General features: G+C 45.6%; 1 protein-coding gene across 2 annotated transcripts in view; it reads left to right on the top strand.

The window, feature by feature from the left end:
* Positions 1–12,977, top strand: part of UNC5C (unc-5 netrin receptor C) — a 268,008-nt gene that overhangs the window by 199,393 nt on the left and 55,638 nt on the right. For both annotated transcript variants that reach the window (XM_075149588.1, XM_075149587.1), the window contains exon 4: positions 4,688–4,791. In XM_075149588.1, the coding sequence (XP_075005689.1) occupies positions 4,688–4,791 (104 nt within the window). The remainder of the gene's footprint in view (positions 1–4,687; positions 4,792–12,977) is intronic.

The following is a 12,977-nucleotide window of genomic DNA, read 5'->3' as shown; positions in this document are numbered from 1 at the left end:
AAAATGCATTAAAGGTCAAAGGAAGTCATTTAGCAGTGCATCAAAATTAAGATCTAATGCCCCTCTCCCCAAAAAGCATAGCGATTCAGGAATAAAGCTAACAATACGGTGTACACTGAGATTTTGATTTCCCATTATACTATTTCAGTTTTATGCTTGTGGAAATTCTCTCTTTTCAATGCAGCTCTGAATGCAGCCATCTGTCCTTACCAGAGAGGGTTGTGCAGGAGTATTTCAGGAGTCTTGGAGGAAAGTCTCATCTTAAGTATGCTGTAAATGTGCTGCGATATATGCCACAAGAGCCCCCTCTGAATTTACTAAGACTATACATTAGTAAAGAAAATAGAGTCTGGCTCAAGGTGGCAGACCAGAATTTTAATTCTTCTCCTTGGTTTCTTTTTACGAAGACAGCCTTGAAGGGAAGTTAGAGGCAGGAGAAAATTCCTAATGGGGGTGCAGGCTGTCCCCTGAGCCCGCCGGTGACATCCCCACCTGCAGCTGGGTGAAATACGTGAGAGAGATGGTGAGAAAAACGAGACGGACCCTTCAGCATCGCTGTCCACCAGGCCTCGCTCCGCTCCGGAAGAGATGAGCTGTGGCAGCAATATCACCTGTGTAAGGGGGGGAAGAGTATTGCTAACCCAGACAATCAAGGATTATTCTACATTACCAAAATAATATTGGAAAGAAAGTGCAACTGCCTGTGTCTTGTGTCTCTCCCTATTGAAGGTGAGGGTAGAGAAGGCGCTCTCTCAGCATCGCATTAACAGGGCTGCTGCCGACCCGAGGCTTTAATAATTCACACTGCCTCTTCACAGACAGAGGTCCTGACCCAGAATGGATCAAATGTTCTATTGTTTTGCTTTTTCAGGCATATTTTCTGAAGATTGTTAAAAATTTTCTTTTTTTTTTTTTTTAAATGGGATGTATTTTATTTGCCTTTTACCATTCTCTGGGAAAATGTATCCCTTCTGTCCTTGCTTGCAAGCCATTGTAACTTCTATGACACTTTGAAAAAGTGAAAAATGTTATTGAAAATACTCCGCTTGGAAAAGATCCAAAGTCCCTCAGTACATTAGCAAGCTCACCCACTCCCGGTCGACAGTGTGAAGTTGCCATGATGACTATAATTGTTAAATGGCAAAGGAAGCTGAAGACTGAAGAATTAGACGGAAGTCGTTGTTATCCACAGAAATCATAGCAAGGGCCATAGAAAAAAAGCAGTCATTTCAAAAGCCAGTGCTGTCCCAGCAGGGTGTTTCATGATAGAGCAGATGATAAAGTCCGTGCCCTCCGCTTCTTCATCACTTAAAAAACTACCTTTTTCACTTGTTTGTTACAACCGGTGAACCTTATGCTTGGTTAGGTAAAACCTGCCCTGCACAGCCGCCATCTGCAGCTATTTGTAGGTGGCATGGCTGCGGCGGGAGGTGGTGGGTAGTTCTGGTGGGATAAAGCTGTGAACATTTGGGAGGGAGCCAACAGAATAGGGTATAAGAGCTCCCTCTCTTGTAAATACACAATTATGTAGTTCTTTTTTTTTTCCCCCACAAATTAGTTTCCTTTACTCAATAGTATCTAATGGCTCCTTTGAGAACATTACTGTCTCTTATGTCAAGGCCCCTACTTAGCGTATTTTTAGTTTGCGGATCATTGACCCGCTCGAATCCAACGGTGCCGTTAAAGCGTCCGCACGCAGTGAGGCTCCGCGGGCGGGGGGCAGCCGGGGGAGCCGGGGTCCCGCAGGGTTCGCCTCACCTGCCACAGCCCCACTGCAATGGATCCTAGGGAGAGGGGGCTCTTCATACCCAGCAATTCCAGCTGTTGATAATAAAGAGATTAAAGTGGGAGTTTTTACTGTTATTACATATTTCTAGAGAAATGCTATTTACTTTCGTATGCACTAAAATTTGGGGTTTTTAAAGGCAAGTGCTTTATGAGAAGGTGATTATTGTGCATGTGAGGCTATGGAGAACTTCAGAGCTCTATTAATGTTTCAGGAAGGTAGGCAGGACAGTAAATCAACATGTCAAGGAAAAAACTCAGATTATTATCTATCTAATCTGCCTCTACTGTCTTCATCCCTCCATATCTGAACACCTGAAAGCTATTATTAATGTACTATTTATTACTGTGCTTGTATGCTTCTATTATCAGCATGGTAACTTTCTCATTTATCCTCAGCCATGATATTAGAGTACGATACATCTGTTAAAATTGTCTGCATCGTGCATGTATGTGTACCTGCTAGACGCATTAAGGTGTACCTGATGTGGAGGTAATTCTTTTCCTTTGGAACTAGCAATAATAGGATCATATGGGTACTGCTAGCAATATAACGCCAGTTACTTGCTAATTTAAAGCAAAGTGCATTAACCTGGCGTTATGTGTGCCCAGGATATTTAACAAGCCCACGGGATGTGTGAAGAGCCTGGGCGAAAGGAAGAATGTCACATCCCAAGAAACCCACCTGAAAGAGCAGCTCATCTCTATGTTTAACATGCAGAAGTACAGCAAACTAAAACTCAGCTTTTTGTCCTCGGAATGACTCCCACCCACAGGGCCCCTGAGGGTTTTTTTTTACTTAAATTGAGCCCTACAACCCAAATGTCCCCTGGTTAGCCTGTCAGAAAGGGTGGGATGAAGCCGGTGGGCTGGTGATGCTGGAGCTGGCAATGCGGTGGGAGCTACGAACAGGCGTCGGAGACTGACCTAATCTGGTCAGTTGTCTTGCTGTGGTCACTCTCGTGTGAACGGGCCTCGATGGCCTGGAATAACTCCAGTGTGATAAGGATGCTGACAGGCACAGTCTGGTGAAGCTTGGCATGTCATCCTAAGAAATGATCACTTCCAGATGTTTGCTCCTCCTCTTTGCCATAAGTTATCCGGCGTTGTAGGTTAAAGCCCCCTTCATCAACAACTGAGGTTAAAATGGTGGATTTTGTAGTGAGGTAGCTGTGGCGTTGGCGTGTGCTTCCTTTCGACAGAGGGTAACCCCCAAACAAGCAGACAGCTGGAGGCAGTAATTTCTTATATTGCCACAGTAAGATCTGCCAAAGCTTATCTTTCTGTGCCTTAAACTGTGGCCATAAATCCCTTCCCATCAGAGGGCTCTCAGCATCCCTGCCCTGTTGCTGGAGGGAGCAGGAATGCCGGTGGTGGGGAGGGAGTGGGGTTTGGGGTCTCTCCTCTCGTGCCTGCGGTGCAGGGGAAGAACAGAGATGCTGCAGTTTCACTAGGGAAATGCATGGGTTTAAGGACGTTAAAAGTTATCAGCTTGAGTTAAAATCAGCATCTCCAGCTAATGACAGAACTTTTCCATGGTACAAGTAGATTGACATTTAATGCCAGGTAGCTGAACAACCACATTTTCCTGATACAGGCTAAGAGACAGAGGTCTCGTGCTATCTGAAGGTGAGTTTCAGAGGAGCTGATTTTGGTGGCAGACACCCCATCTCCTTTTCCATCTGTGCATTCGCCGGCCCCTGGTTTTGCCTTTTGGTAGTGCTGATGCAGTTCCTTGTGGGGTCAGCTGTAAATCAGATCTTGGAGGTAATCTAGATGAAAAATAACTCTTTTGATGGTTTATTTGTAAACCGGTTCAATTCAGTGATCTGTTTTCCAGCACAGCCGCAGGTTACGGCTTCAAAACATGAAATATTTGGCTTTTAAATTGTTCCCATATGACTTGTTTCCAATATGACACAAATATTTGTGCAACCTCGCCATGAGCTGGCATAGGGAACTGGTTTTGCAAGGTTTTTTTTAAAGTCAGGCCAACTCTCTGATGTGACTTTCAACATGGCCCCATGTCCATTTGCAGCAGGAACCAGCAGCGGGGAGAAATATCCCCAGTCGCTACTGGGGCTGAACGCTCGGTTCTCCAAAACCCCATCCTCCCTAGCACAGCGGAGAGGGTGCCAGTCCGTGGCAGAAATACGGAGCCAGTGGTAAGGAGGGAACTTCTCAAGTCCATTTTACCACCAAGGAAAAGATATTACAGGAGCATACAAAAAAGCCAGGGTGCACAGCTGTCCAGTATGATGAACTGGTCCAACGTTCGGAGGCTCATTTGATGCCTGCCACATTTCTGTGGTGCTGTGCAGGGATCCAAGCATGGTTCAGCTCCACATTACGATTATTATTACTATTATTATCTATTTAGTGCTACAGGGATAATGATAAGGTGAAGACAAATTAGCTAAAGCTGTAAAGTTAATCCTTAGAAACTAAAAGTACATTAAATCGCAGCACGAGCACTTTCATCCATGAGTTTAAGGAAACTCAGCTTATGTGCTGTAGTTTTACAGATTTATTTAATTTTCCGTAACTTACTTTACTACTTCACTGGCATAGTTTACCAAACGTAAATTTTCTGAAGAAGGGACTTGTTTCGCTTTTTGTTCTGTGTCTGGACATGACCTTCCACAGTGTGGCCTTGGATCCTCGCTGGGTTCACATGCTCTACCACAATATAAATAATAAATCCACTATGAAACCTTTGACTGCTTAATGTTGGAATGAAATGAAAACATGTCCCAGTCTTTTTTAAGTGCTTCACTTTCCAGGGAGCAGAAATGCTATTTTCTCTGTTTAGAAAGATCTCTTGCATTTATGCAGTATGGCAATCAAATGTAATTTAAACAACCAGCTATTAATACTATTAATTCTTTTTCTTCTCCTTCAGATCTCCGGAAAACTTTTGAGCAGGAGCCCTTGGGGAAAGAAGTGTCCCTGGAGCAAGAGGTCCTGCTCCAGTGCCGTCCCCCCGAAGGCATCCCAGTAGCCGAGGTGAGCAGCAACAGCAGTGTCCTGGCACTTGGACATCCTAGCTAAGGCCTGATCGGTGGCTGGTGGTGCAGTGAGTTAGGGCATGGCGTGATGAATGGGCGGTAATGGAGAGCTGACTGACTGCTGCTCGTAGACAAGATTGATCAGGAACTGATTAATGGCTTTGGATTATGTGCCTTGCTGGGCAGAGCTGCAGGAGGTTTGGTTTCAGGTTTCTCTCCCTTTCAAAAATCACAGTTATATCTGGCATCCACAGGACAAATAGCTGGTGGAGCATATTAATACCAGCCTACTATCTTTCCTTTTCCTTTTAAAGAAAAAAACATTTCACTTATTCTGAAAGGCACCTTTCAAGCATAGTATAAAGACGTTTTAATTTTTAGTTTGCCAGATTATGTTTCCCTCACATGTTCGTGCACACACTGTGTGTGCACCAGCTGGCCAGCTCGGCACAAGAGGATGTACCGTGGTCCGGTACGGGCTCCCAGGTGAAGCAGCATGAGGTGGAGGGCAAGTGGGGGATGTGTCTGCCTAATAATCCATCTTCAGGGGCTTGCCTGGTTTTCCTACTGGCATTTAAGTAAAGCCGGAGAGGGTAGCCTGCCCTCCACCTGGCAGGAGCGAGCTTACCTTCAGAAAAATCTGTGCCCACTGACAGCAGCGGGTGTCCCTGTTAACAGGAGCCTACCTAAGTGCAGTGGTGGCTCCAGCTTCAGCTTCATTGCTCACGGGAAGGGGGGTCTCTGAGTCACAGGGGGGCCTCTGAAATCCTAAATCCTCTGTGGCTGTTAAGAGAAAAAGTGATTGTCAATGACGGTAATTCCCCTATCTGAATTCTCCTTGGTTTTCCTCTGCCACGCACAGAAGAAACTGTTGCCAATTTGCATTAGGATAAGTTAGACTGTCATGGCTAAGTAGCAAAGTGGTTGTCACTCAGCACTGATGACTGATTTCTCAGGAGATGAAGCTTAAAGTGTTACCTCCCCATCTAACCCAAGTTTAGATTTAATCGGAATTGCAGAAACATGTCCACAAACATCAGAAGGAATAATTAGCATAGAAGATTTTTCCCATTTTCTTTTTCCATAGGCCGTTTTTTTTCCCCGTTAAGATCCCCAAAACTGTAAAGAGCATTTAGGTCTGCCGAGCCAGCTTGCTGACAACTGTAATGTTAATTGGTTGGCTTTCCTTGGGAACTTAGCAGCAATTTTTTATTTTCCTTTCTGATGCTTCTTTGCATCAAATCAACTTGCCGTTGTGCCATGGCAGGAGTGTTTGCAACGGGATATGTTGTTCAGGAGGCGCAGGGTAATACTGGGGAACCTTTGCTAGAAACAAAGATTGATGATGACGGGCAGTTTGCTTGAATGCAGTGTTACAAGCACCTCTGAAATTTCAGCAGCCAGTCCAGTTATTCCCTCGGAAAGGTCTGTAATGCCCAGTCAGGCGGCTGGGACCCAAACATCATGATTTAACATGATGCCTGGAAGTGATCTCTGAAAAGATCCTCTGTGAGCTGCTCTCATAATAATTGCACTTTTTCCTGCCTTCTAGTATCCTGGCTCACTCTGTCAATAGCCAAGATTCATGACTGTACCTTAACTGGCTCTGAATCTTATTTGTACCGTGGTCGGGGCAGACACCAATTAACACTTGGCAGGCTCAGAAATCGTATACTCCCTGTCTGACATTCAAAAGAACTGTTCTCAATGTTGGGTTTTTTCCATTTCTGACTTTTGAAGTCAGAAGGAGATCAAACACCCAGATTGGACAGCCGCCTAATACAGCCTCTTTGTAGATTCTTTCCAACACTATTAAAAGAACAAAGAGCTGAACACTAATGAATATGAATACCTTAATGTGACACTTTATTACAGCCACTTGCTGAAGCTGGTAAGATAAATTTAAAAAAACAGAAAGATGAAAGGTAAATTGGTGGGTTGAAGGATTACATGATTGTTTTAATTTAGAGATGAATGAGTTCTTTGTTTAAGACTTCGTTTATTTGTTCGGAGAAGTTTCTGATACGATGGTACAGGTAACTAAGTAAGAAAGGACTTGGAAGAAGGCAGGCAGCAGGCTGAGGCTATTTTCCATCTTGTTGAAAGACTGCTTTGATTCCAAGTAGAGTAGGGTAATGCATATGCTGCAGCTGTGAGCAGCATTTCCAAATGCTTTGGTGAGCATGAACCTCGGAGTCTTCCCACTCTGGGCACTGTGTTTTGTTTTCATGGTTTTTTCCACTTACTGGCTTCTGAAGTAGTCACTGGATTATTTAACACCAACACAGAGGAAGAAAAGCTTACGCTGTGAAACTGTACAAAATACACGTTCAGTGTAAAGTAATGCTGGAGTCCAGAGTCCCAGCATCTTCCCCTTGCTGCTTCTCTTTGATTTCATTCTCCCCCTTCATTTTGTTTTTTCCTGGTATTTCAAAGTGGTGGGAACAACCATGCTCAGGGATACATTCTGTCCTCTTTTCAGTAGCTGGGGAATTTAGTCTTACAATTCCCAGCATATTTAATTGCAATTAACTGTGTCAAGCTCTTATGGATCAATGCTAGAGCAGATCTTACTGCTACTGAAAAGCTGAACCACACAGCAGCATACAGCTGCTCCAGAGGGCAAGAAGGACAAAGACAGAGATGGGCAGGCAAAGCTTTTAAGGCAGCACTTACCGGTCCCTCAGATCCACCAGGACATGAGAAGCGTTAGAGTAGGCTCAGATCACGGCCACTAGAAAAAAAAAGGCCAAGGTCCAAATAGAAGAAGGTGTGTTAAAATACACCAGCCTTATGGCCTGAGGTCAAATCAAAGTACGTCTTGCTTCTTCACTTGGGACAAAGCGAGGAACCGAGGGTTTGCTTGGTCTCTGGGAAAACCAGATCAGTTTCTTTGCGGCCATATACCCCTGCCCAACAGCCCCGACCGGCATCGGTGCCAGCTGCACCATGGCATGGCTCCCCACTCCCAGTTTTATAGCCAATATCAAGCTAAACCTACCTACAGGTTCTGAAACACCCGGGTAAATGTTCTGTCTTTTCCAATGCATGGCGCAGGCATGCAGCAGAAGGACCAGCGCAGGCGCAGTTACACTGAGGTTTCCACACACAGCTGAGGGGTGAAGGGGCAAACTCACATATTCCTGCTGTGGAAAAAAAAAAAAAGGAATGGCCATAAAAACAAACAACACCTGCCCTAGCTCCATGCTTCCCTGCCTTTTGCTTTTCGTCAATGGGGAGCAGTAGGATAAGGTGGTGAGATAAGCAGCCTGACCCGCCAGACTCGGCGGGAGCTGGCGGTGCTCAGTGGAAATCAGGCAATTGCAGCTCCCTGGTGTCAACAGAAACATCCATTTCAATTCCACTCTCTTCTGTGTGTGGATTTTTTCAAACCTAACCTGAGAAGGCAGGAAGGATCCCATTCTGTGATGCTCCAACAGTAATGGCATAGTTATTAGCAATTAACCCCTTAGCTCATTTAATTTGTTCTTTGAAAGATGCCAGCTTCCTATTGCACGTGATAAAATATAGTTAGAGACACCGAGTCACATCAAATTAGATCATTGCGATAAGTTATAGAGATGTAAGATTGGTTAATATGCCATAAGCTGCCAGAAGAACTTTTGCGTTGAAATGTATGATTTGCGACGCCTTTAACAGGGGGATAATTGCTTCTTTAATTATAATTGTGGTGTTTCACAGAGTAGTTTAATTGCAGAACAGGGTGTAATGTACAGTTTGGTGACCCAGTTGGGTTTAAAACTGGACGTGATATTTATCCACATTCATGGCTTTAATTAGGAACTAGAGCAAGGGGAAAAGCATCCCCGAGTCAAGAGGCAGAAGAGGGTGTTTTGCCGAGACAAGATGACTGTGACACAGACTTTATTCAGCTGCTCTTGCACAGGCAAAAGCTGGTGGAAGCTGGGGACTTCTCCAAAATATTCAGCATCAGGTGGCTGCTCCTTCTAATTGATTATTAATATGACTGTTGTTTGCTTTGTTTCATGAGAACCACTTATGTTTTGCAGCAGTTATCCCTTAATTGGGAGTTCATGTGTATGCATTTCCATGCAGGTGTGTGTCGCCGAGGCAGTGTTTAATATTCCCGGCAGGAAAGTGAGCTCTAAGAAAGGCGAGTAGAGGAGTTTGTGGCCACAAATACTAATTAGCTGGGAAGTGGCACTGTCCTTTGCAGTGCCTTGCGACATACAGCAGAACTGCCTTCGGGTGTCAATGGGAGAAAGAGCAGGGAGGGGGAGGCGGGTCTGTGTGCAGAAGGAGCACAGCCCAAAATGAATGAGGACTGCTCGTTCATTTTGTCCTGGAGAGCCATTGGGGAAGGTCTGGCAATGCAGGCCTGTCCTTCTCCACAAGTACAGGATAAAGCTCCCCGTAATTGTCAGTGTCTGGTCCCATACATTTCTGTTCCTTTGTACATACTTTTTATATGCCAATCTACTGGTGGGTGGTCAGGGCGCTCTTCTGAGAAGCATGAGAGGCAGGTTACAACCCCCTGCTTGAGGATAGGCTTGCATTTGGGTCTTGTGCTTTCCTGGGAAATACACTGACTGCTAGCTTATTAGGTGGTCTTATTTTTACATTACCTACCAGTTCATTTCCACAGCGTGGAAACCCATGCCGAGATGCTCAGGTCTTCTTGCAGGACTGAGTTTTTTTGAGACCTGAATTTTCTATGGGATCTACCCCTATACTTTTCCTTTCCAGTGCATTCCATTGATGCCAATGTAAGTGAGGGCAGAGCAGGCTCCTAAGTGAATCAAGTTGCAGTATGATTGGATCTGACCACAGGCAAGGATGAGCTGTAGGACTGGAGAACGGTCAGGTTTCTAGATCCTCCATAAAATATTACAATGGGAGGTTTTCTACATGAACCCTGCTAGCTTATCCTCTCTACAGCTTGCTTTTTGCAGCAAAGATGGCTCTGGGATGCTGCTTTAGCTAACACAAACTACCTCTCCTCTTCAGGCTGTACTCAGAAAGAACAGCATTTTACCTTACGCATATTTTTGGAAGATACGCACTGTGGGACACAGGTTTTAGCTGCATTTTTAGATGAGGTAGATGAGCATACCTCCCAACTTTCCCCTTAGAGAAGATAGCTCCTCATCCTGGAGATGCTGTTCTGTATGCCTACAAGATTAGGCCATCAGGTCCTACCTTGACACCAACTGATTCTTGCTCCCTATAGCCAACAGGCCTCGTAGTGCCTGAAGTGTGAGAGTTACCTCCGGAAGGCTTTGCAGAGCCCCCGGTTCTTACCAGCACCTCAGTCACCCGGTGATAGGTCAGTTCCTCTGGCAGTAACTTCTACAAATGCAGTGCTCACCTTAGGCATGAAGAATTACGATGCTCCCATGTTTTAACGGAGATATTTCCAAAATGCAGTCTGAAGAGCGCACATCAGCTGTCACTCGAGTCATTTGATGAGGTTTTGCTGGGTTTTGCTCAGGAATTTCCATGTGCTTCTAGAGCTGATGCTTTTCTTTCACTAAAAAGTGTAACCTGGACAAAATCCTGTATGCCTTTTAAAACTGGTAGGAGGACTTGTCTGTACAACAACAGGCACTATGCAGCTTTCAGGGAGAATGGGAAAGGGACCTTCCTCAGGGACTGCAGCCACCCCCCAACATCCTGTTCCCTTATTGAATTTGATGATCCTGAAAAGCTTATAGCTCTGTGGTGTGAAGAATGAGATTCATCTATCCATCCAACCAAAGAACCGCAGACATCACATTGGTAACTCGTTTAAAGCTGTTTCCAAACAGACCCCTCCCAGTTTCTTCAGGGATTGGTGAGTCCATATGCCCACGTGGTGCCAAAATTGCCAAGCAACGTACGTGAGCCATGGGACCTCCAACTCAAGCCCCTCTTTCAGGTGGGAAAGGAAGCCCAGCAACTCCTGGTGGCCACATGGCAGCTGCCGTGGTTTTCGGTTAATAATGCCGCGATCTGTGTTTGAATTTGAGGCTTTATGAAATGAAGTTCTCCATCTGCTGCTACCAGTCCACCCCGGCCTTTGAAGGTTTTTCTGCAAGGCTTCACTTCCCCATTGTGCATAAAGCGAAGCTGTAATAGGGCCAGAGACATCCAGCAGCTGTACGTACACCCTGTGTAGATTTTAGTACTCAAGCAGAAAGCTGGATCTATGTGCAATTAAGGAAGTGTTTCCACAGCAGGAACACAAATTCCCCTTATTGGCAGCAGAAGCACAGTAGCAACAACTGAACAAAATGTCATGGTGGTTTGCATTTGCTGTCTCATTCTCAATATGTGTTTTGCAGTCTCTCATAGCTGTAATTTCAGCCTCTTGGAAACCACCCTTTTTTTTTTCTTTTTTTTTAACCTTAAACGGGTACGAAATCTATTATTTCCAGCAAGTAGTACATGGAGGACAGCATCCTCTTCAGTGGGCAGTTGCTGGGATGAAAGTGTGCATTTGAAACCAAATCCAAAAATCAAATAAGATCCTTCAAAGAGGCACTCAAGTCTCAAGGTACCTGAAGTAGCTGCTGGCTCAATAGCCCGTAATGGAATCTGCTAAAGTTTTCTCAGTCTCACTTAGGCATCTTGTACTGTGTCCAAATCAGTAGTTAGCTTCGCAAATGTTTTATTCTTACTGGCACATGTATGTGTGCCCTTACTATCAATATGGTATGGGATGCGTGTCTGTGGTTACAATTCAGGTGAAGCAGAGGGGCTGTGACTTCCCTGTGGCGATGCGAGCTCAGCAGGGACTGCGGCAAGGCGAGCGGTGCCACCGTGACCAGTCTGCACGACTGCAGAGAACACCAGCCGCAACGCCAGCACAGTTGGGGGACCAGATGGAAAGCGATCCTGCCGCGTCGGCCAGGCATGGGGAAGGCAGGGGTGCAATGGTCTCGCCTCCCAGAATCCTAAATCGCCTTTTTATCGAGGCAAATCTCCCGCTGCTCCCAGCGTTTGCATCTTGTTTCTTCTGGAGAATTGCACTTATGGGCGCTGGAGGGAGAAGACTTGCTGTTTTCAGCAGGTGCTCTCTGCTCTGAAGACGACTCTAGGGCAGGTTGGTGCGGTGGAGGCAATGAGAGACCAGGATCCGGGACTCGGCCCTGCTGACTTTCCTCTTGAGATTGCGAGAGGTGTAAGGAACGACTCGTACGATCAGGAGGGGAGGATCTAGATAAGCTCGTATCCCTTTTCCATTTTTGGGTTTCTTTTGGAGCAGATGTGCTGTTGCTCTACCAGATTCTAAAACAGTCATGCATATGCAAGTGTGCCAAGAGATTTAAACGTCTAGTAATGCTAGTAACTTGGCATGGCTAAATTTGTGTCAGCAATTAGCTTCCGTAATAAGTTTTCCTGTGTATGTAATCGCTTGTGTGATTTATGTTCCCTGTGTTCATTTAGTCTGCACAGAAGCCTGGCCCAGCTCTGCAAATCTTAGTCTCTGCACGTGCTGCCTTATTTCAGGCTGCTGCTGGAAATATCCTGCAGCAGCACAGGTCTGGCTGCAGTTCCAAGGTACAGCCGGGGCAGTGATTGCAGGTTTTCTGTTCTTGCTGATGGTCTCGCTTTTCATGTTGGGTGGCATGTGGCAGGTTCCCTCTGTTAATTAGAACAAATGTGCCAATTATGTTAATGTATCTCCCGATACCAATCAGCGAATAATTAGAGACAACACATCTGTCTCTCACTGGGGAGCGGGATGACAGAGAAGATGCTACAAGGTACGTTGCTCTAAAGTACAGCTGCCTTGGATCGTGCGCTTCCTTAGCCGGTCGCGGGGACGGCTCAGGCTCATGGCAGGCTTGCCAGCGCGTTGGCAGCACTGGGTGTGTGGATCCAGCACAGCTGGCAGGAGCTGTGTGCCTCACTGCTCTGCAAATTACATCCAGAGCACTAAGGAGCTCTGACCAAAACGTAGCTCCGCTTTCTCGGCAGTTGCTGTGAGTCAGGATTTCGTTCACTGCACTCACACCTTTACAGAGGGGCCTTCTCTTGCTAGTCAGTTTGCAAACATATAACAAAAATACCTTCCTGAGTGGAAAACTAAAAAAAAGAAATGGGGATTTTGTGCCTGCATTGTTCCGGGGGGAGAAAAAACAGTTGCATGTTGTTGTAGTTTTCCATAGCTGTCATCTCCACAAGGGAACACTTACCCCATCCTTCATGGCAGTATTG

The sequence above is a fragment of the Calonectris borealis genome, chromosome 4, assembly GCF_964195595.1.
Source record: "Calonectris borealis chromosome 4, bCalBor7.hap1.2, whole genome shotgun sequence".
NCBI lineage: Eukaryota > Metazoa > Chordata > Aves > Procellariiformes > Procellariidae > Calonectris > Calonectris borealis.
The sequence above is the reverse complement of the archived record's forward strand: the minus strand, read 5'-3'. Positions and strand labels throughout refer to the sequence as shown.